At 40.9% G+C, this 25,591-nt stretch overlaps 1 protein-coding gene across 4 annotated transcripts in view; it reads left to right on the top strand.

The window, feature by feature from the left end:
* macrod2 (mono-ADP ribosylhydrolase 2) overlaps positions 1 to 25,591 on the top strand; it is a 426,376-nt gene that overhangs the window by 317,432 nt on the left and 83,353 nt on the right. For all 4 annotated transcript variants that reach the window (XM_080482410.1, XM_080482408.1, XM_080482411.1 and 1 more), the window contains exons 7-8: positions 8,886 to 8,916; positions 19,163 to 19,236. In XM_080482410.1, coding sequence (XP_080338536.1) covers positions 8,886 to 8,916; positions 19,163 to 19,236 — 105 coding nt within the window. The remainder of the gene's footprint in view (positions 1 to 8,885; positions 8,917 to 19,162; positions 19,237 to 25,591) is intronic.

The following is a 25,591-nucleotide window of genomic DNA, read 5'->3' as shown; positions in this document are numbered from 1 at the left end:
GCACCACAGTGTACCTGTGCTCTGTAGCTTTGGGATTCTGGGTGAACTGTGCGTGATCAACCATACAGTCGGTCATGGACCAATGAATCAAGCAGCCATCAGTTTGGTATCTGCTTGTATTTGCTCCACTGCTCTGCGCTATCCGCCGGCTGCAGCATTTACCCCCTTTTTTTTTTCCTGGCCATTCATCTCAGCACTGTCATACGTTTGGCTGACGAACACACTGCACCTCGGTTGTCTTCCCTGCGACAATGCACCTGTACTGCATTTGCAGGCAGGATCAGCGCTGTGGAACCGAGTGTGGTCAAGGCAATCATAGGCTAACCTAGGGTTCATTATAGCCAAAGAGATTTAATTATGTCCGCCTGCTATCTAACTTGGATCCAGTCGCCCTTGTGGACTTTCAAATTTGTGTTTAGCAGAGCCAGCAAGGGCTCACAAACGTCTCTCTGTAGAGTGCTTAAGGGAAGACTTGAGCCCTTTATCAACACCCTCTTTATTTATATATCTATCTATCTATATATATAGATATATATATATATCTATATATATGGAGCAGCTATCGGACATAACGTAATCTGAACTCAGCTTCAACTACTGATATATTACCGGAAAAGTAGGGCCCGCCGGCTTTATCGGCCAGCCGATTTATTTGACCGATTATAGCCATTAGAGTATAATCCGTAATTGACCAAAACTTATTTTTCAATAATAAACTACAGAAAATATGGTATTTTTCTGATGTCCTGTAGAGGAAACACTACGACTTCTTCCGTGTCACGCTTCAAGTCACCCCACAGCAGAGTGAAGTAGTGAAGACTGAAAAGCCAAGAGCAACCGGTTTTGTGAAATAAACAACAATTCAATACGTTTCCCATGACGTGCCTCATCGTGTCTTGACTTGACTGATATGTGAGCTCGTTCTCAAGTTCTCATGGACCAGATGTCGCCATCTCTGATGTTACACATCAACGTCATAACTATTCGACGCATATACGCCAACGCATCACAGTGTAATCGGCCGATATATATCGATTATCATATATATATATCTTTCATATTTCTATGCCCTTTTATTGGAATCGACATCAATCCCATCAAAATCTATAATTGATCAGGCCCTACTTAAAAGTGTCTTATTAAAATTTTTTAGACAAACAAAACACTCTGCACTCTTTATATCCACGTTTAGGAAGTACCCCAGCCTTGGAAATCAGTGTATAAATAAACTAATAGAACCTTCCTGTCTGTGCGCACTCTAATAGTACGCAGCTTACAGTGTTAGTGTGCACCGAGAATTAAGATGGTGTTTATTTCAGTGCTCCTGAACTAAACTGGCATGTTTACACATCACACTAGTTTGGAATAACTCAATAAAGGAAATTCTGGGCTGACACAGGGCTAGAGCAATAATGGCTGTCATATTTCAATATTAGTGTTTACTGAGGGGTTTTACTGTTTGTTTTCTTCACTGCCACAGGCTTAAACTTGCACAGAGAATTAGATCCATGTTGGTGTCAACAAAAACAATGATGAGGACTTTTGCATTGTTTTATCCCCCCCTCACTTTTATTACATATAACCTGCTATTATGTAGAGAGTGAAAAATACTTGGTGGCATAGTTTTTCATAAGTTTGGCAGGACCTTAAAAGATGCTTTGTTCAGTTTTCTTTTCTTTTCTCTCATGAAATCAGGGAGTTCCCTCTTTAAATGGTAAAGGTGATTTCAAATACAGTAAAGAAAATAAGCTGTTTTAACCAGTATATCATACCAGTTACTTGTTCCCCGCACAGCCAGAGATGCCGAGTCCCTAATGAACAGATATTATTGTGATAATAGTTATAGCAGATTGTAGCAGATATGAAAACGGATTGTGAGACTCGGGCCATTAGGTGCCAGGTTTCCTACCCTCTGCATTTCTCCATCCTCCATTTAGCATAATGACACTCAGACAATCAGTGCTCACATTACAATATGGACTGTGGTATTATGCAGAATAAAAGGGTGTTAATGTGTCATATTTAAATATCCTGATCTGTAACCGTGACATGTTCTCCTCAGCAGCAGCAGGTAGCTGATTCCCACTGAGAAGCCAGGCATGACCTACATGCTTAAAGAATTACAGCAGTCAACAAAGAGGATTCTCCTGGATTCATGTTCTGATACTTTGATATAAGCCCACACTGTGGCAACACCGGTGAATAATAACATACTTGTGGTCGCATTTGCACAAGGTCTCCACATGCTGCTGTGATTTATAAGCATAGCTTCCATCCGCAAACAAGCCAGGAGGCTTCAACCTACAGGGGCAGCACCCTGGGTCCAGTGCTATTTACTCAGCCAGCCGAGAAGAGGTGCTCCCCTGGCAGTATCCGGCAGTCACTGTGACCATGCGTGGTTTTCTCTACTTTAACCTGTCTTGCTCGTGGCTACTCTGCAGTGCCTGCAGCGCGAGGAGGCGGTAGTTTCAGCAGGGCCGCCACGTTTTGCCACAGGTTGAGCCGTCTTTACAGTGTCAATTCCCGCTGCTTAACAAATGAATGAAAGCTGCAGGCAACCGTGTTCACAGTGGAATAGCAGTGACTTAGTTTTATGAGCGCTGTCTTCAGTAAACTCTAGTCCCATTTTGGAGCCGATAAATCATTGTTTTAATAAGACATGGGTGTGACACCAGCACAAATGTTGAACTTACTGGCTTGTATGATCATTACCATGATTAGAAATTGGCTTTAATGTAACACAAATGTAATTTTTTTTTTCACCGGTTTTTTGTTTTTTAAAATGCAAGACCCATTGTATTCAGTCTGGACTATATTTAATACACTGTACCGTGTGTATAGATGCTGAAAGGAAAGGTGCTCTACTTTAAAGTGATGTGATAGATTAGGGAGGAGCCCCAGCAACAGAATAATTTCCCTGGTGACCAATTTCTGAATGCTCTCTAAGCAAAGAAAATCAGCAACAAGCCGACATGTCAGCCGTAGCCCCGTGCCACGGTGCAGGCGGACATGCTGACTCACATCTAATGAGCAACCAGAGATAGAAATAATAACCTAAACAAGGAATCGTAGGTCATGACTCCCTATATACCGCTGACTGTCCTAATTAACACCCGACCTTATACCATGTAAGCTGTAAAGGTGTGTACACAAAATTGCATCAGGAGTGTGGTGGCCAGGTGCTGATTGGGAGAAGGGAAAAAGAAGACAGAGAAAATAGGTTATGGTTGACGGGGTCCACAGTGTTGTAGGCTGCTGCCGCTTGAGTTGTCCTTGTGTGTTAAGTTGTCATTTTTTGGATTAATAAGACAATTCGATTGACAATTACTCCCATACAATGTTTTGCAAGTTACTAAAGTTACTTAAACACAAAAGAGTAGTGAGTTCACTCGTTCCCTAAACATAAAATACACAGCGCTGGAGCCAATCCCAGAAGACCATCGGAGAACATATTTGAACCTGATCACCGCTGCCACATCATGTGGGTGTTTTTAGTCACGTTCACCCGATTCATGGTTCAATGGGGACTTCATATGGACAGATAGGGGATTGAACCTGCAACTTTCTGATGGAGAGACACCCCACTCTACTAACTGAGCCATAGCTGCCCACAGTAATTATAATTTTTATTATTCATTTTTAAATAGCAGCCAATTCCAACCTTATCAATGCCAAAAGTAAAAGTTAGAAAAACTAACATTACAGTCGCACGTTAGTCACTAAATTATTCTTTCATAAATGAACACATATCTCGGTAAATAAACGGCGATCATTGCACTTTTACTAAGTAACTTGCCAGAAAAAGAATTATATCACCTTATTGGTTCTGCCCACCCTTTTCATTTTAAATAGCTCTGGGGCTCTTTTCCATGATACATATTTTCAGACAGTTCATAATACACTGAGAGTATGCCACAAGCCTTCTTTCAGTTTGTCTCAGTTGCCTCTGTTCCCTCATGTGATCCTTAACGGACTCAGTGATAGTGAGGAGCTCTGCCTCACTTTTATGATTGGATATGATACCAACTATGTTTTGACATATTTACAGTATTCTGATACGGGATGCCAATTCTTTCAGTGATTTAAAAAAAAAAAGTGTATTAAAGAGTTACACTTAAAAAACAACTTAAATGACCATCATTACTCTTAAGACCAATTTCAGCTTCTGTCATGACTTAAAATGTGATGCACTATTTAAGAGAAAAGCTTAAAGCCTATACCACAACTTTTGTGAGGCGAATTTGAGTGTTGTGAAAAGCGCCTATAAATAAAATGGATAATAATAACAATAATAATAATAATAATAATAATAATAATAACTGCTGTTAGAATGACACTGTGATCATGATGCCTCTGGGTTTGGGGACTGTCACAGTCCTGAATGTACTTTTCCTTTAGTGAAAGTGTCTCTTAGAGTCCTCTGTCTGGCGGTAGATGTTGAACGGAGTGCAGCTGATGAAGCCTTCTCTGCTTCTCGCTCTTGCCTTATTCCTGCTTCCAGGTGAGCCTCAGGATGTGCAGCTTTCAGGCGCTCACAAAGGTTGCTTGTGTTGCTGCAGTGTTGTGCCTGCTTGCTACACAGACTTCACCTTGCTGCAGTTTCATCAGCTGGCAAAAAGTACCCCCCCCCCCCCCCCCCCCCCACACACACACACACACCACACTCCTCTTTCTTTGAGCGATGCTTTTGTTAGAAACACGCACAGACGGAACTGTTGTTAGCAAGCTAAATAAAGTTAACTGGAGTCGCAACACTTCTGGTCACATGACATGAATGGACGAGCTACAAGAACGTATAGTAAGTTACCCTATGAGAATCAGAAGGGACACACGCGCCTTTATTTAGTGTTTGATGATTGATATCAATACTTTATGAGAGTAGTCTATCCTTAATGAGAAGCATTTGAGTATCGATATATTGGTGCCACAGGATCGATAGGCCCAGAACTAATAGTGAGACTGGTGCTCCATGGAGCCTGCACAATCTCAGGACTTCTCGTTCCTGTTGTGACTAAAGATATTACTTCTTTATGACCCATGTTTGAGGTGTTTTTAAAGCTGCAGAAAGATTTTAGAAATGATTGGCCACCTATTGAGAGAACAACAGGGTGGATAACAATCTGATCATTAAAGTCAGTGTAAAGCAGTAATGAATCCGTGTTCTTAGTTTGTCACACACAGAAAAGTATGTCATTAGTCACATAGCCAAATTATATGATTAAAAACTTCGGGGAGTGTATAAATTTGGGTGTCCAAAACATGAATTAATGAGCACTCCTCTTCCCCAAAAGACAGAGAGGGAATCTCCCTTCACAACACTAGGAAAAAACAAACAAAAAAAAAAAAACCTGTAGCTTTTCCAATGTCAACCACTTTAATTATAGACTTGCAGACTATTAACTCAGAAAACTGGTTCACACATTGACAAAGAGCAGTCTTCTTTATTCCTTCACATTACTTCTAAACTAACAAAAGTGTGTTAATAACTACTGAATACACAATACATGATATAGCTGTGCTGTACATTGACATAGGTGACAATGATGACTACTTATGGCTGCTCTGCATTTATGCTTTGCATACAAATGTAATAATTTCTATAAAAAAAAAATGCCTGATGTTATTATATATTAACATCTTAAAATAGCATATTTAAATCCCGATAGTAAAACAAATCTAATCGTCTTTCTATAAAAACTTCACAATAAGTGAGTAACACTGGGATTACCATACCCTCATCCCTCTTCTGCACTCCCATCCTGCCCATGGTCGCGGGGCAATGGAGCTGATCTCAGCTGACCGCCAGCGAAGTCAGCCCTGAACACGTCGCCAGCCCATCACATAAAAAATAGAAACATACCCTGCAAACTCATATGCACTGCATGGGTAGCTGAGACATAAATCAACCTCAGAGGCATTCTGGGGGGGGGTGAAGGAAACCGGGGTATCGAACACACGCTCACATAGGGAGAACATGCAAACATGTTGCTGTGAAGACAGAGCGATAACCACTAAACCACTCGAGAGCTCAGGCGACAGAGAATTAGAGCTATGTTAACGTCCTCATTTCACAGGACACATTGTAGTCCGTCTTCTCACATTGTCAAACATGCATGAGCCATTAAAAAAATAAAATGAAATCACCGGAGTACCTTTACTCAGAATTCAGAGTGCCAAAAACATTTACTCAAGAGTTTTGCATGTTTTTTACCCTTCGAGCAAAAAGGTGTCCTTTAGACAAGGCAGCGCTTGTGCCACAGTGGTGTCAGAGCCTGACAGCATCCCATTAAGTGATTACCTGATGCATTTTCACACCAGCAAGATCAATACTCTTTAATGGATGAGCCGGGGAACTCATAAAAAAGATTTGAATTGATTGTGCTGTTGGTTTGTCATTGCGTCAGGCTGTGTTGTTGAGGTTTAGATGCTGTCAGAGCCGAGGTTCAGGTTGAAGGGAGCGGCGCGGCAGCCTCGCAGCTAAGAGAAGATAACAAGGCTTCTGGCTCACTATCAGCTTGGCAGTAGAGGCTGCATGAAGACATTGATAGCAAATAATGTTCATCTTATCTGACGATTAAATGACTTTTGCTTTGCCATTATTACTTTGCTTCAAATGGATTCCTCCTTCCAATTCAATTTCTCCTCTTTGCCAAACGTAAAACTAACTTTTATGAACACTGATGTATTTGCCAAGATGCTGCTAATGAGTCGGTGTATTGCGAGTACATCAATTTGCCGTCATCGGTTAGTTCCTTCCAATACCATTTGTTTTTCTTAGAAATTTGACCATGTTCTACCTTCAATGCTAATCTCTCTATACGTGTGGCGGTCTGAGCCTGCACTGGAGTAAAAACGGCCATGCTATTCCACGCTTCATCATCTGTGGTTTATGTCAGACCTGGACCGTCATCTGGAAAGGTCAGAGCTCCGGTAAAAGATTTAAATCACCTCAGAAAAAAAAAGATTTGCCTTGACAGGCAGAACCTGAAAACTGGTACGAAGGAATACAAACAGGGACTCATTCCTTTTTACTAAAAACCAAGGACAAACACACCATTGTATCTCAAAGCTGGTGTCATAGGTTGTGATGCTCGAAACAACAACAAAAAGAATGCAGCATTTATTTCCCCGGTCTTTTTAATCTATCATTTTCATCTGTGATTTTTATTTAGCCTCGATCGAGACGGCTCACAGATTAGAGTGCCGCCTATTTGTTTGTGTAATTGTTAAATGACGAGACATGTATTTGCAATCCCTCTCTTTCAGGTCTATTAATTGTGTTTTCATTTCCAAAATGAAGTGATCTTGGCACCGCTGCTGGCAACAGCATGTTTCTAAATACAACTTGACAGGGTCAGTGTGGAAAAAACAAACTGCTGTGTTTAGTTTTGGCACAGGGGGAACTTGACGTATGGGAGTTATTCTTTGATGAATCTCTGTAGTGTTTTTTGTTGTTCTGTATTCATGCAGTTGTGTGAGCGGCGAATGGAACCGTTTTACACTTTTTTTCTATTCATTTGTCATCTTATGATATTAATGTTGTGGCCACACCTTTTGATGAATGCAGGAAGTAAAACACGTATTCAGCTTGTTCTGAGGACAAATGGGACCTTTGAAAAAAATCCTTTCTCTTTACTGTTTATTAATATACTTAAAAGATGAATGCGGAATAGGGAAGCTTACAGCAAGGCCTATGTATCATAATATATTAGCTTACAGAAGTAAAGAATAATGAAACTATTTTCAGCGATGAAGCCATGCTTGAATAATATGTCTGCTGCAAAGTGCTACAAAGCAAGAACTATTACAGGGTGGTTACTTTTTATAATCTTTTTGGAAAAGACAACCATAAATACATGTTGGTTTTTGCTCCTGATTTCTCAATGTTTGGTTTATGCCCTTTGGGGGTTGGCATGACTTTAATTATTAAGTATTGATCTAAATGTAGCTGTGATTACTCTGTGTTCTTTCTATGTGGCTTCACCAAATACACAACTCTGAGAGTCACCGTTGATACTTTGCATAATGTGAAATGAAAGACATCCATGTGGTATCGAATTAAAAATGTTTTCAAGAGGTCACAACATGATGCAACCATTGAAGTGGCAGCAGTCAGTTTGACCGCAGATGAATTCATCAAGGAAAAACAACACATTATGTCCACACTGTGAACAAAAACACCAAAAATTAAATCCAAAAGCATAACTAGAAAGATATTTAATGTAGTTTATTGTCTGGTATGTTAAGCATATTTGGAATTTACATTATATCGGCATATACCCATGGAACATAGAAAACAATAGCAACAAATATTTTAAGCATATCGCTATGTATATTTACTTGAAGATGTATATAAATACAGAGAAATGATTTCAACACGATTCCAGATAATGAATTGAAATAAGTCCATCCCACTGTTATTTCAGGCAACTTAAACATCTTTAACAACAGTGTAATTATAATAATCCATCAGAGGTGTTTGAGTAAAGAACGTATAGCTGCCTCATTTTTGAAGTGCTTTAAAAAAAAAAAATAGACGGAATAAACATGTGTGGTCCAATCTGGTTAGATGATGCTGTGAATCGCTCCACATTGAAATAAACAAGCGAAACTGCCATGCTAATGTATTCACAACATTCACTTTTAGCTGATGATGATTGTCCTTTGCTGCATATTGTTATTGTTTGTTAACCTAACGTCAAAATCGAGGGGTGTGTATTATAATAAAATGATAAAAGATAAATCAATGTTTGTACAAGTGACCACCTTGATTATTTCAGTTTCAAAGTGACTAAAATAATTAACTTTTGTTTTTTGCTACATTGTAAATGAACTGCATGAACATTATTTGATTTTTTTTCTCTCTCTATTTTTTCCCCATACAGGCCTTCCCATGTATATCCACAGGCATTTATGGTGAGTCTATTTTCTATTACATTAAACTTGTCCTGATTTTGTATCTCCTCGCTTTTCTTCCATGCGTGTTGATAATGACCTGCGTACATCCTCTGCTTTATGTTGTGGGAGTTTATATTTAAACCTTATACACCATGTAGAATGCATGGAGGAATATCATCGCTAAACACAACAAGTTGACCTTTTGCCATGCAGAACAAAGACAAAACCCAGCTGAAGGTGAACAAAACGTAGACCCCGAACATTTCTTGGGCTCCCTCGTGGGACCGACTTGAACGCGCTGCAAGGCATCGCTGGCAAGGAGCCGGTGTGCTCATTACGCTCTAACAAAGTCACATTGAATTCAAGCCAAACTTGTTGATGTACAAACATGTTTCAGAATTTTGATGAGCAACAATCAGAAACATTTAATTGATTCCATTCCATGTAGGATTTTAGTGTTCTTCCCTGACTTTTCATATAACTCTAATAATAGCAGTCAGTGCCAAATGTATAAGGATTAATTAACATGCTAATTTCTATTGTCTTCAACTAACACTCAGCAGCATTGTAGGTCCATAAAAACAGCCTGGGCTTTGCTAATGGATATGCACTATTCTACTGGAAATGATGCCGTTGCAGGGGCTGATCTCAGCCAGAAACTGTTAGTTATACTCATAGATTTGTAATTGTTAAGGCAGCCGTCTCAGGAGAGTCGTTAGGTGCCGCTGATCACTCTCTCTAGTCATATATTAGCCAGGAAAAATTAGGATCCTGTTACAAGACCACATGCTGCCAACGGTGCCAACACAATCTCTCTAGATATTGCGGTATGTTTACACTGTCTGGACAAGAATTATGAGACATCTTTGATCAATGTCGCGCAAATTTAAACGCAAATTTCAAAGTGATTTCCTTAAACACCCCCAATTTGTTTGAAGGATCTCCTATAAATGCAAAGAAAAACAGTAAAGTGAGATATTTAAACCCAGGATGTGAGTCTAATTGTTCTATTTACATGACGGTTCATCGAAATACAGATTTTATTTCTGTTAATTTGATCCATTTTCAATTCTGTTTTTTCTTGTTCTGCCAATGCAGGCACATGCAGTTTATTTATGTGACATCTTGTCATATACCTCCAAATTATTGAAGTTCAGCTGTAATCACACTTGCCAGCCCTTTAAAAAAATTAATTGCACTTCGCTAATTTACCAAAGCCTGTTCTCAACAAAGTATCACGACAGTGAACTTTTGATTCACGGCATGTATTTAATTTAGTGTGGCCCCCTCCAATATTGATAATGAAAATGACGGCAGGGCCAGCTGAGTTATTTAACTGCACTTATTAAGGTCCGATGACGGGCTATTTAATGCAAGCATTTGGAGCTGATTTGCAAACTGTAAGTGAAACGTCAGCAACCATTGATTTTTAATTTGATTTGTGCAAACATCATGCATGGCACACAGCTTTGCCCAAGTGATTTGCAATGTTACTTGTGCCTGGAAAAAGAAAACTCCCGGGCCCTATATTCTGTGGCGCAACCAAGCATTCACTGCCCGTTGTGAAGAGAAACTAGCAATGTGTTTTCAAATGAAAAGGTGAAATTCTGTGGCAGTTTAATACCTGACTTTTGGCTTGCTGTGATTTTCTGCAAGGAAATATGTGTTTTGTAAAAGGAAGCAGGTCCAGGGAAAAAAAATGAAAGATTTGTAAAAAGAAAGAAAATTAAATCAAAAACCGGGTTGAAAAAGCAATCACAGGAAGCGAGTTTAACAGGATTATTAACCGACATTAGGTCATGACCTTTTGCATTGTTGAACCCAAATAACATTAAAGTGTATGAATTAAGACATATACTCAATTTTCAGCTTAGTCTCTTTGTTTTTGATATATGAAAGTATTTGCTGAAAAAGGGGGGGAAAAAAATAATTTATGAGTCACTGGGGAACCTCAAGAGAAACTCTTTGTACATGCACACATGCTGATTACTTTACATCTGTCTGTGATTGCTTTGTTCTGTGAAAACTCATAACAAAATGATGCAATTTCCAACCAAAGCGCATCAATCTCCCCGTGTTATCAGAACTAGACCATAACTAACCGGTGGCTGTCACCACGCCGCACGCTGCAGATCCTCACACAGTGCACAGTTTATAGAGGCTGCAAAACTTTGGCGGTGCTCATTAAGACGGCCAAAACTTCTCTCAGCAGGAATTGATACAACATAGTCCAAATGGCCAATTCTCCTGGTTCTTCATACGGCAGACAAACATAATGAGTGCAATATGCCTTTTAAATCACAAGCTGTTTAGAATTATACCATGTTGGATAGGACACTTTTCTTTTGGGATAATGGACATTTTCCATCCATAACTTTTGCAATTCACCCACTTTACCGAGCAAAACTGTTTCCTCTTATCATCCCTCTGTACAATATTTACAGTCACCTGTCTCCTCTATGCACACGCCACAAAATGGCCATCAATGAAGTATTCGTGGTAAGAAAGGCTACAGGTGTAATCTCAACTCTTATCTTTTCTATTTTACTTCTTTTGTCTTCCAATCTCACCTGCAGGTTCATCATTAGTCGTTGAAGTTGATGCTTGAAGTTAGTATCTTGTTAAAATCAATTTCATCCTTAATGAACTGAATAACTAAATAATAATAAAAAAATTAAAAAAAACTCTAAGTACAACATATACAAATATAGTTGTTAGTTTCTGGTTGCATTTTTGCAGAATTAAAGCACTCAAAGAAATCAAATAAATAAAAAGTTAAGTCCCGTGCAGGGAGAGTAGGGCTTATTTGAAGCCTAATAACACGTTAATCAAGCAATTAAAATGCCAAAACTACAAAAACAATACAAATGAATATGTGAGAACTGTTAGTTAAAAGGTCTAGATTGTGTTCGCTTTACTTTTTTAATGAGTATAAGGCACTCAGCAACTTTACTGCAGTCTCACAAAAGAAGACCCAAAACATGCAGGAGAGAGGAGGGGTCATTGTTTGTATTGTATAGTGCTGACGAGAGCACTGCTTATTGCTGCTCACTGCTACTGAGTGCTGCATTGCCAGTGGGAGCCTGTCATAGTTCTCCACCAGGAGCCCCTTCACATCAAAGGGTTAGTCTGCACAGAGCCGAGCACGTGGTGGAGGGGAGGAATTAAACAGCCCGTTCAATAAATAAACAGCTTAGCTCTTCCCATAACCGCGTCGCTCTCAACAGAACAATACAGCTGATTAAGGCTAAAGATCGTCACACAGCAGAGGGTAAATAGAGGAGGGACTTTCAAAGGAGCTATGGTATAGCACAGCGCTGTGATGTTGTTTTCTCTAACTCCTGCTCATGCCCCCTGAGTACTGCCATATTCTGAAAGAGGCCCCGCTCTCTTGTCAGAAGTTTTGACATTTTATGTACATCTCGGATAACCTTTAAGGTCAGTTTCCATTCCAGCAATGTAAACAAAAGTGTTTTAGTGTGAATGTCACATCTTCTTGATCTTTCTTTCTCTCTATCAGTCTCTGTGTGTGTTCTTTTTTTTTTCTTTCTTATCTCTCTCTGTCTCTGTAGGATACACAGCTCTATACTTATCAGTCTGTATATGTGTTCAGGGCCGTACAGCCAGGTACCATGCTTATTCACACATGCTTGACCCATTTCCACTTGAATTGCGGGAGGAAAACAAATCCTTCCCCCCGAACAATATGACAGAGAAGAATCAGAAAAAATTATCCAAATCTTTTGTGGCGAGGAAAACAGATTTGTCAGGAGCACTAATGCTAATTGACACTCTCTCTCACGCCTCTATATTCCAGAAGACTCAGTCACCATTGACAGATGATGGCAGAACAGGGATGTTGGGTGCAGTAGGGGTGCACAGGGGGTACCTGAGACACTTGGAAAGAAAAATGAGGGCTCACACTGCGTTGACACTCCAATCCCTCAGTTCGGCCCATTAGCCACAACAGAATTTCTGCTCCGATAGTGTGTCGGAGGTACCACCCATAAACAAACTGGTGCCCACTATGGGCCACGAGGTCACCCAGCATGATAGAGGTTATTAAGTGCTGCTCCTGTTTGCACATCAATCACAGCCATGTGACCTGGGTTTAAATGGATTATTCCTTCCAAAGAGGAGACACCTCTCAACGTCTCACAGGATCAGTGCCAAGAGTCCAACTGCATCGACTTAGAGAGGTCATTTTTTCTTTTTCTCTCGCTTTGTTTTTCATCCCATTTATTCAGTTGTCTCTTGTAGTCTTTTTTTTGTCCCTGTACATCCCTCTCACAGGCAAGCTACAACCATAAGCATCCAATTTTAAGAGATAGTGTACAATTCAGTCTTCTGAAGCTGGTGCTGCAAATGCACTTTCCAGCAGCCTCGTAATGGGGAGTACAGTAAAAGAGATGTCTGCTACGATCAATTTTTGCATTGTGCACACTGCTCATTCTGTGGAGGCAAGGACATGGACGTTATGTCTACTATTTGCCAGACAAATACCATTGCACACATGCATTTATAACACTATCAAAACAATCTGAGGCCCTGAAGGCAGCAGCGCTTCTGCACTTCATTGGAAAAATATCTCTCTCTGTTTACTGTTAACCCTTCACCTTTGGCTCGTCTGTCTCTGTGACGGATCCCAGGATTGTTGACAAAGGAGTTTCAGCTCTAACTGGTGGCTGTAGGAGATATGCTGGTGTAATCCACCCAAGCTCCACTGGTATGTCCACGCTCCCATCCTGCTGTAGCGTCTAGATCAAAGGTGTCAAGCAGCTAAGAATTTTTTTTCCTCTAGCCAGCATCATGCTCTGGCTCACTTCATACTTGTCTAGGATTAGGAAGGTTGGAGACATTCATGGCACCTTATCTCTCAACAGCGATGGCTTGCTGCTAGCTTGCCAGAGATGGCCCGGGTAAGTTCCCCCCCATCTCTTAAAACCTGGGGTTTACGACATGGAGCTTAGTCCAGCTGGGTTTGGAATTTCAAGGTACATAGGAGCAGTATGCTGTATCAGTGAGCAGCAGAGTGTGTGCTCAGAGGGGACAGGGGGTTTGGAAGCCCATTTAACTGAGTCACACAGTGTGCATTGTACTCAACACTAGCCTTGCTCTACTATTTTCATGGATGATAAGCCAAATGTAAAAATGCTTACCACCCACAGGACAATAGATGTAGGTCCCTGCAAAAGTTGGTTGAGCGTTCAACTTTCACGTACCATACAGTCTTCATAATGTTTTTAAAAAGAAGTTTTAGCTGTTAATTTTAGCATGTAGGACAAACTGTGGTATCACCTATATGGAAGGTTTCCAAGGAAGGTCATCATCTGTTGTGCCATGGAGACCGCGCTCTGTCTTCTCACCTCTTTTTCCGCCTCTCTTCCTCACACAGCACCCTCCCATCCCTCTTTGTCTCTGTCTCCTTCTGTGGGCTGCAAAGTCGGTCATGGTCACAGCCCTGCTGTCGTGTCCCAGTGTTGGTGGAGGAGTGGCTCCGGGCCATTTGACGCCCATGCTTTGGCGTCTAGAGTCCTGGGGCACTACACTGTCCTCCACCCTGGGTCACCTCACCTCTCCTCCGGGCCCTGATGGGGTGACAACACTGCCCCCTATCCCCCCCCCGCTTTCCAGATGAGCTCACAGTGCTCCCCTCAACATGAGCAGCCTTTAACTGTACTGCCCCTAATGATTTCCTGATCAGTGGATGTACCTAAAATCCCACAAACTAAATTGCGGTCGCGTTTCTTTCAAACCTTTAGTTTGGAAACATTACTCATCTGCATTAATAAATATTTTTAGTCTTTTTCACATCATGTAGATAAGAAAATGACTGAAAATATAAGAAAAGTGAAAACGATAGTAAGCAAACAAAGTGTTGAAGAATAATGTAGCAGGTCAGAAGTTACTATGTTTTTCTGTCGCTTTTTTTGTTATAGCAGATATGTTTACTGCCATTTCAACACCCGTGGCGAATGTACCAGCGCGAGCTAGCTCAGCCTCGGGCTGTGTGCCGCTTCAAGGTAGACAGCTCATCAAAATGAATGACGAGTGTTTAGACATGAACTTGACCAACTATCACGACGGAGGAGGAGAGTGGGACTAACAGTCCAACTTCTGCCTCAAGGGAAGAAAAATCTGTACTCTGTATTCTCGAAGAATCCAGACATCATGTGATCGGCAAACTTGGGCTGCACACTCCTCCCAACACTGTGAAGACCATGTGCAGAAAGGAAAAGAAAGATAAAATTACAAAGCCCTAAAATAACAGCAGGCTTCACTATTCACCTCGCAGTATGAGCCCACTCAGGGAAAAAACAACACTGGTGGCATCTGCAGTAGTTGCCTGCAGCTTCCCTATATATTTGCACATAAAGAATGGGAAGGTGTCATGCCATGGACATGTAGTGGACTTTTTCCAGTTTCTTCAGCTTACTGTATCAGGTGACACAGGTACTCCACAGAAAAACACCTTACCTGCACAAGTTTGTTAGGAAAGTAAAGTCTGAAAGTTAAGTCTGAGGAAATTTAGGATACGAAAGAGCTGCCATGCTGGCAAAAGTCAGAGCAATGGACTAGCTTGTTCTCAAAGCCAAATTTTCCCCTAAGGCAGAGAACACATTTATATTTTTTCCTATATGTGTCGGTTCAGTGGATATTTTTTAACGGGAACTTCTCTTTCCAACTCCTCACAGTGAAAACAGAACTATCCACACTGTACAGCTATAGTGATTTAATTCTAAACTAAATAACTACATAATCTGAGCTGTAACGTCAAACCCAATGGCTTAACTACAATTTATTTTTAGAAAATACAGAAATCGCTGTGCCTTGCAAGTCAACCAGGGCAATGCACGAATGTTAACATATGTGTTTTTGCTCATAATTTAGAAAGAAGCACTGTCTCGTGGTTGCATCAGCGATTAGAGTGGTCCTAATTTGTTTTTTTTTTCCCCCACATTGAAAACTGTCTACATGCCCAAGATCATAGGAATAAGATCTGTGAACTCTGTTTTAAGATGAATCGTGCTTATGGCATAACTTACAACTCATGGGTGAAAATTGACCCATTTCTAAAAGAAATAAAAAAAAAAAAAAAAAAAACAAGGTATCTGTCTCACTTACTTTAAAAATGCTTTTTAATTCGGCCAAATATTCATTACAATGTATCAAATAATTCACTGAATAGAAAAAGCTGCTGTATTCTCTTCTCAGGTCAAATTCAGGGATTATCTTAAGTCCTTCTGGACCCAGTACAAATATATTAAGGGAAACAACAATCTTGTCCATGCTGTTCCAACATTATGTAATCTCATTGTTTCTCCGTAACCCTTTGTTCACATGGCATGTGCCGTACTTTAGTCTCCCCTCTTCTCTCTGTGTGCTGTGCCCTGCCTGGTGATGAAGTAGGCGAGTCTTCAGCAGAAACAACACTGCACCACCTGAGCCCCTCATCAGTGGCGCTGCGCTGCACATATCCCATCAGTGCACCTCACTAAGACAAATCTCCCTGAGCCAGCCATATTCCCAGCCAGCATAGGAAGGAGCCGAGCCAAGTAGTGCAGGGACCCTGGAGGGCCCACCAGCGCCGAGCCTGACTCCAGCCCCGCGCCATCTGACAGATTGGCTTTTACCAAACCCTCCACACAGCAAATGGAAAAAAAAAAGTATGGGGAGGAAGTGCAGAAGGGCAAAGATGTAGAAGCAAAATACTGAAAGTATTCATCCTGTGTGTACTTGAGCATAAAAAAAGAGTCGGTTCTTTCTGATTGGAACAACATTCAGAAGGCCACTGCTCATGTTTTTCACTAAATGTACGTAGTTGGCCCAGCTGACAAGGACAGAGTGAGGACAGGTGAGGGAAGTTAAAAGTAGTTGAGGTTTGGAGGAGACAAATGATGAGCGAGAGCTGCTGATGCACTCAAACTGCGGTTGTTGACCTTGTGTCGTCGGTGCTGTTGTCGAGCAGGGCTCCTCTGGCCCCAGCTGCACAGACGCCTTTTCCAAGCTTTCCGTCTCGACTCTCTTTGTGCCGTGTATTTTTCAGCAGTGTTTACATCTATCATTCTGCTTACCTATTGTTTTTTTAACATCTCTCTCACTTTTGAGCTCTGCAATGATTAATAGGCGAAGCTAGAAAATCGATAGAGCATCAGTAGGAACTCCACACTGAATAGACTGCCATCCACTCCACTTATAAGATTTAGACATGTTTTTTTTTTTTATCTTACAAATTATTGCTCTGTTCATCACTTTTATGGTAGCAAAATGAGAGCACAAAATGTGTTCCTTACTTGTCCTTACTTAACCTTAGTAATGTACACATGCTTTGTTTCTTTATGTGCTGACTTCTCCAACACCTCGCTCTGCATGTGCTGTTTGTTAACAGCTTGTCCCATCCCTGAGCATTGTTTTTCCTTTGTTTTCTTGTTTTCCACACATCTGTTTTTCCTTTGCTACCTGACGTGTGAGTTGCAGTGCTGGTACACCTAGGTGTGCAAAGAAATATTCAAAAAGGTGGCATCAGCACAAAAAATGAGATCACTTAAAAGGTTACATTTGCTCAGGATACAAAGCCATTGAAGTTGATCTGCGGACTGATTTAGCATTCTGGATTAAGCTCTGAGCGCCCCTCTCTCAGGGCAGTTTCTGAAGGACAGGAGCTGTGTGGAGACTGCACACCGTCTGTAGACGCTGCCTAACGGAAGCAGAGGAGCAGGCTGGCTGTCACTGCTGGCTGGTGTGCAGCTCACATCTTGCTTCAACCAGAGCTTGAACAGGAGCTCAGCTAGTGCTCAGCAGCACTTCAGCCTCCCTTCTCTCTTTCGCTGTAACTCGGCCACTTCTGTCAGGCAGAGAAAGGTGAGGAGAAGAAAAACAGAGAGGCAGAAAGAGACATCAGCAATACTTGGACCAAAGAAGGTTTTGGGGGCCAAAGTAGATCTTGACTATTAAGACAGTTTGTTTAAAGCATTTAGAGAATAGTGACAGAAAACCTTTGACAGCACGGAATCTGTGTGACACGACTTGAGAAAAGTATGGTTATATCTACAGTATGTCGGTTTCGATTTTTTTTTTTCTTCATCCGTTATAAGGATGGAGGTCTTTGCAGTATATGTAAGTCTGTTTCATAGGTCAAAACATCTTGCTGTTATATCAATGACCCAGGAAAAGAAAAATGTTTGAAAACGTGACCCATGCAATAACCAGCAAGTTACAGCTGTGGCTCGGCTCTTGTATCAGATCATGTGGGTTGAAATTGAGGGCTTGACCTCTGTCGTAAGAGGAAGACTGTCTCCTACAACCTATGGTTTGTCATTGAGGTCAAGAGTTACATAATGGAAGCGCATTTAGCATCAAACGCTGTGAACTGGACCCCGAGGGCTTAAAAAAAAAAGATAAGGTTGTGTTTGCAACATCGAACTCCGTCATATGTTTCTATAGACTCTTTAATGTAAAGTTCTTGAGAAGGATTGGGAAAGTCACAGAGGACTAAACTCCACCATAAGTACTTTAGAATGAAAATACTGAAACAGTACGATCAAAGAGATCGTCAGCTCTTCTGGTAATAGCATCTATGCTCTGTAGCAGCAGCAGGGTTGGCCCAAAGGCTTTTATAGTCAATAGCATACACTAAGTGTTTAGTCTTGCTAAGTTCTCTTCAATAACTGCAAATAGTCTTGAGATCAGCACCCAGTAGAGTCTTCGGCCTCATTAAAAATGTATATAATCACAATCTTACATTTCCCATCGATAACTTCTGTTAACAGTGGTCGGTCTCCTCTCCTGACACGACTGTAGTCATTGAAGTGGGAGCTAGTCACATTGCTTTCTAGCCTGCCTAGCCTTACTATATATCCATTCTGACAAGTTGATAAAATAAGGGAGGGTGACTGATCACACATCTAAGTGTAATTTTCCCCACAAAGACAAAACATTAATCAGTCGCCTCGAGGTGGTAATGAGTAAGGGTGTGATTACATATGCGTGCATACACATGCAGCTTGAATCTACACTTTGCACCTGCGATGCATCTTCATGTACTTTCACATCGCCGTGTGTGGCAATACACATCTACAACAGTTTATCAGACAGCTGGCCTTACCTAGCAGAGACAAGCAGCTTGTGCTGCTTTCCATTGATTTAGAAGGATCGCTGTTGCCTGTGGAGATATCAGTTTGTCTGTTTGCCTGTCTGTTTTTGCCTCCCTCCAGTATCTGCATGTTGGATACTACTGGTATTGACACACTTTCTTTCTCTCTAGGCTTTCCCAATGAGCCTGCAGCCGACATTGCTCTGAACACAGTGAAGAAATGGATCGAAGAGAATCCTGATAAGGTAGAGTCAAGCCAGCATAATGCATCTTCAAAACAAATCGCTGTCAATCTGAAGCTTCTTGTTCATTGGCGGAGGCAGTGTGCGTTTTGCACTTCTGTTGTTTCGCAATGAGCAGAGACGATAGGACCGGAGCAGAAACAAAGAATTCTAATTGTCACGCATTTCTGTATCATACAGACATTTTATGCACCTGCTTTGCTTGATCAACCATTCAGTTTCTGGTCTGTGTGCATATCAAATTAAAAACCAGTCTGAGACTAATCAGGCCTTAAATGGTCTGTTGACTGTTTAATTGGTCTATGCTGGGGAGAGCTATTAAACCCAGAAGAACATAAACACATCAAATGAAATAATCTCAAATTGGTTTTTGTATTGGATAAATTATAATTACGCTTTCCACGGACCAGAGCTACAATAATGTGGAAATAGTTGCATCGAGTGTACAACCACATTTTATTTGGTGAACAAATGCAGTCACCGTAAATACACACAAAGAAATATAGAAATCTGACAGATCCTCATAATAAGTGAAGACAATTATCTCCGGGAGCTAGTCATAATAAAAATGGTCACGCCCATCTTCATTAAGAGCAACTGAAATACATGCTTTTAGTTGTATCACAAAAATATTCACTTCCGTAAGTATATTTACACCAGGGGGGATTTTTATCCCGGTTGTGAGAAAAACAAACACAGTTGCTGTAGTTGCCATTACTACGTCATACTGGTTTCAGTACTATCTGACCTAAATCTCAAATTATAAATAATTTTCAAACAGTACTGAAAAACAGTTATAATTATATTTTTGGAGGCTCCATTCGGTGTGTTAAGACTAAATAGGTTATTATTGTGTAATCTGTTCGCACTAATTAACAGGGTTAAAATCCATGTGAAAACTGCTGTGACAACTAAATGAAATCTGGGGGCCAATTGCAACATAAGCAATTATGTGTTAATTACACAAGGCTATTCACAGCAGCGTTATTGTATGTATCTTAAGTTAAAAAGGCTATTCACCAGCCTAATGTACTTTTGGTTTGTGATGATGGGCCTCTGTTCAGTTGTCAGGATGCTGTTTTCAGGCTTTTACACAACATTTATCAGTTTGTGACTCGGTGAGTGATGGTAACCTTCGGGGGTCATCTCTGTTTACTGTGACACTGTTTATATCCGTCACTGTGGATTGAGGTGTTTTATAAAGCTCACAGCTTGATGTGCTACAGCATCCCTCAGCTGGTGTTATGGATGTTGTGAACAGGCAGCCAAATCATACAGAGTTGCAAGATTACTTTGCTGTTGATGTGCGATGTTTGCAGCACTTGTTCTCTGCCTGATGATTCCTGTAACGTCTAGTTGGGGAATCCATCAGCTCACTGGCGTGAAGAAGGTTTTATATGGCTTATTGCTGACTGTAAATAACAACTTAATGTGCAAAGCTGACTTTAGTGGTTGTGTTGTTCCACATCCGAGATTGCTGCTTGCCATACGGAGGCTGCGCTGTCACTCATAAGACACAATTTTGTGATGCATTGACTGATGTGGAGAGATTAAGTGAAAAATGTTACTCTTCATGGAGAAACTCGGATATCTACTGCAGTTTCCTGCTTTGCAAGGCTCCATAAACTCAAACGGTATATATTTTGGTCAACTAGACCAGGAGTGAAAAAGCTTTTTAAAAGAGAGTGTAATGATATACAGTATTTTGGCCAGAAGCACAGCAGTCTTCTAATGAAACCCAGAGCAACATGCACTGGAGTAGGGGGCCTTCCCTCCGATTTTCCAATTCAGCCACCAATCCTCTTTGCTGTGTTACCGTGGCATTTTAAAAAGGTTGCATAATTAAATAGATATCATTTGAACACAATTATGTCAGTATAGCTTTTTATGAGACAGAAATTGAGATTTCAAGCAAATTGCTGCTGTAATTGTACAATGTCTGAAGGCACAGCATGGTGACTCACTGGGAGCTATGCTGGCATTGTGTTTAAAATTCATTGTTTATATGAGTACCTTTAGCTTTGTCTAATTTGTTAAAAAATGCAATTTATAATGGCTGGATTTATTCGATTGACACACCAAGTGTCACAATGATTGATAGCTGACATGCTTCATGTTTCAGGCACTGTCAGCGTGTGAGAAAATTATGTGCTTGTTGACTACATTAAGCTTACGATCTACATTAAAATCTTCGATTCAGAATCTGAGTAAAAGCCTTAAATACAAAGTTCTGAACAATATGCGAGCTCAATGCCTTCTTCAAAGTCAATCGCAAGGTGTTGAAGTGTTCTCCCATCAAAGGTTCAGCCATCACTTCAGTAACTCATATCGCAGATTGCACATAGCTTTGCAAACACAGGGAGAGAATGGGATGGCCTGTGCCCAGTTTATCATGCAGGGAACCATGGAGCTCAATTACTTTGCTCGCTCACTTCCAGTTCTGTAAGCAAGACCACAAGGAGCCTGTGCTGTGAGGGTGTCCACAGAGACAAGTCATTTCAAGGCCATGATAAGGGCCATGCTTTGGGAAAGATACTCTGTTATTGAGGCAGAATTTCACCACAATGAGCTGGCTAAGGATCTAACACACTGGGGTGACAGAGTTGAGACCCCCCCCGCCACCACCACCACCACGACCCTCTCCAAAGACATACACACCAGCCCATGATAACATTGTCTGTTTGTGTGTGTATGTGTCTTGCTCTGCACATGTCTTGTTCAGTGAAGATACATTTGTATCTGGCAGTTTGTAGTCATATACACAGCCATTGATCTGTAATTGTCCACTGATTGAAATGTGCAGACAAGAGGGTCTGAGCTCTCGGGACTCTGTTCATCAAATAGCAGAGGACATGTGAATTGTTTGTGTGTGTGTGTGTGTGTGTGTGTGTGTGTGTGTGTGTGTGTGTGTGTGTGTGTGTGTGTGTGTGTGTGTGTGTGTGTGTGTGTGTGTGTGTGTGTGTGTGTGTGTGTGTGTGTGTGTGTGTGTGTGTGTGTGTGCGTGTGTGCGTGTGCGTGTGTGTGCGCGAGCGCGCAAGAGAATAGAATGAAAAAAGCAGGACACTCTGTGATTGATTAGCAGTAAGTTTATCTCCGGGGCCAGCACAGTGCAGCTCTGATGCACTTGCACACAAAGGAACCCAACGCCAGCAGGACATTCTCCCTTAAAAGCACCTAGACTTTCATTGTGGAAGAATAAATGGCCTCACCATGGCCAGGGAGAGCAGATGCTTTAATCTGGAGAGACTTGAGTAGAGGAATGATCTTTTAGATCACATAAGATGAAGGAATAAGGGCGGTCAGCCTCAGTTTCCTTGTATCTGCCACACAAATAAACAAAACTGAAAATGTGGGTTTGCGTGAACACCACACCAGAAGTCTCCAACATCTTAACTGCATAAGGGGTTGCAGTAACTGAGGCAGGCAACACCACCCGCCCACCCCCACCCCACCCCCCACCCCTCATCTGGCTTTGGTTTATTTCTCATTTTCACATCTAATTTGGTTTAATTCGGGCTTACATAGGTTTAATCTGCAGATGAAAAATATGGTCTGACACTTTATTTGGCTGCCACGGATGTGCTCTGGATGGCCAAGCTTTTTAATGAAGCATTTCAAGGGCCCAGCAGCTTGGCATTACTGACACAGTCTGAACACTTGAGACAGATTGAGAGTCTGTAATAAGCTCTGCTGCACTGTGCAGCTCAGGACAAAATTGATGTGTGGAGAATTCACCTTTCAACATCACTCTGGTTCAGGCCTTAGTATTAAGCACTCCGATGTGCCAATGATGCTCCCAAAACAGGTGTTTACATCCCGTTTCCTGCTCTGTCAATGATCTGTTTACCTTAGTCGAATTTGTCATTTAGGACACCTGATAATAAATTCCATCTCAAGCCAGGACTGGAGACTTGTGACAAATGTCAAGTGACTATTAAGAATAAATGGGATTTTTGTATGTTTTGTATGATTGTGTTTCTCTCTGTGAATAGATATCAGTCTGTGAGGCTGTCTGGGCTGTGGCAGATGGAGCTATAACATGACAACATTGAGGCATTCATTGTCGTGCCGCTGAATAAGATGGATGGTTACTGTTACAATAACAATCCTGAAGTGGTTCACCTTTAGAAAATGTGACTTGCATTTGTGTGTATTGTAAGCTGCTTTATCGAAAAGACCCGGCAAGCGAAACACAAACCACATATGTGGAGCTTCTTTATCACATACTATACATGGTGGTTAAAATTATGATGAATTGCTCCAGGGGACAAAACAGATTCAGAAGTGCTAATCCATTTTGTTCCCAGCATTCGTCGTTCCATTACCTTTGACCAGACGGTGTTTTTACAGGAATTCTTTTCTATTTAATGTGTTTCCATGAAAGGCTGAAATATGAAAATACTAAAATTCTATATTCAACTGCAGCAAATCTCTTTCTGTTTGAATTCACAAATGAATGTTTTTTTTACTGTTTTACTAAACACTAGACATGCTGAATTAGCTTCCCCATACATGTTTTATTCGATATAATTATCATCTATTATTGAATCTCCATGTGTGAATGGCATAAATCAACTCGATAAGTTCACAGTCATAAGTTTGGCTTATCTTAATCTTTATCCTGAGTGTAGTCATAGTGTACCTTTAAAATGTGTCTTTATTGAACAATTTGATAATTTTCAGGATTCCTATTTTTTTTTTACCCAAGGATGACATGAGTCCCCATGACTAACTGTGCAGATCAATTTTCCCCTTAGTGTGGAAGACCATGAACATACCCATATACAGACACAGATAAATGGTAATAAATAGGTAATGTAACTCAAGAAATGTCCCAGCTTGTATAAACCGTTCTCAAATGTTACATTGTTTTACAGTGACGGGTTAGTATTCAGTGTGGAGAGAAAGCAGCAGTTCAGAGTGATGAGAGAAGCCCTCCATGGGAAAGCACTTTGAGAACTGAAAGCTACTGGAACTGAAACAAGCGCTAAGTGGGGCGCTACTTCTGCTCTCTGTTGCTACATTGCCTCTTCATGGTATTTTTATTGTCTGGTATCCAGTGAAAATTCTTTGCCAAGTGTTGCATCTGTAGTTGAGAGGGGCGAAAATTTGCTCTGCACATGCCTGGAGGACACTGATGTGCCACTGATGGTTTGAGCGACTGGCATGGCGTTCAAAGCCAGCAATGCTCTTTTGAAGTCTGTGTCTAGCCCTTTTGAATAGTTTGCTTTGACTGAGAGCGTCGGGGAGATGTAGCCTGATCAGGAGCCCAAAACATGACTAAGCACTGGAGTCTGCATCCACTGTACTTTCTTGTGTGGTGGGAGACACACAGTTTGACCTTGGAGAGTTGCGCTGTCTCTTCAACCTCTCAAACACCTGCTCATTTGGCTGCAGAGATTCTTTAGAGAGAGAAAGAGCATGAATGCCTTATTAGTTTTCTCTCAAAATGAATTACCTTCCTGGCACCAATGCTAATGTATACCATGTAGTCTAATACATTAGTAGCAGCCATTTGGCCCAAGGCAGTAGAATGGAGCTTTTATAGCTTTTATGATCTGAGGATTTTATTATCTGGCTCACTCTGGATAATATGATGTGTGCTCTTTGATTCCTTTGACCCCAGGTTGGTGTAGTTAAATACTAGTAGTTTCAGAGTTTAAATCGATTCAAGTTGATGTGTCCATTTTCCTGAACTGGAGAAAGTTATTTCTTAAATGTTTAACTTTTAGCTCTTTAATTTATCTTGCGAGAGAAAAAAAAAAGCAGTTGTGATTAAGCACTCATGCTGTCAGAGATAAAGAAAAGTTTATCATGAGCTCCAAATGCTACAGTATTTTCAGTGTTTATCTGGGTAGTCTGATTGAGCTCTTGCCTTCAGAGAGAAATCTGCTCTATACGAATGGGGATTAAGCCTATCATCTCTATCTATGTCCACACACCAAGCTGTTGCTTTACTCGCGGTAATTACAGAATGATCACCTTACTCTCTGATGTGAGGTGACTTTGAGTCCTCTGTGCTGAGAGAGAGAGAGAGATAATTATTAAATGCAGTGTTTAATGTTCTGTCCCCACTTCAATTGAAAAGAATTAACTGAGGAATAAATAAAACTCTTCTCGCAGAATTGATTTCATCTCACTCTCAGAAAGTAATTGAAAAGCTGTTTGTGATAACAAGGAAGAGCACTAAAAGAATGTTTTGAATGTAATCGCTGCAACACCTATTGAAGATAACAAAACCAACTATTAAGTGCCACATGCCCCATGAAATAGTGAACAATTATGTTTATGGGCAATACAGATTTCTGGCGCAAGTTTAAAAGCATGTTAGACACTTCATTTGTTGGGAGAAAGGCCT

Source organism: Lipophrys pholis (genome assembly GCF_963383615.2).
Source record: "Lipophrys pholis genome assembly, chromosome: 15".
NCBI lineage: Eukaryota > Metazoa > Chordata > Actinopteri > Blenniiformes > Blenniidae > Lipophrys > Lipophrys pholis.
This window is presented reverse-complemented; position numbering and strand designations above follow the sequence as displayed.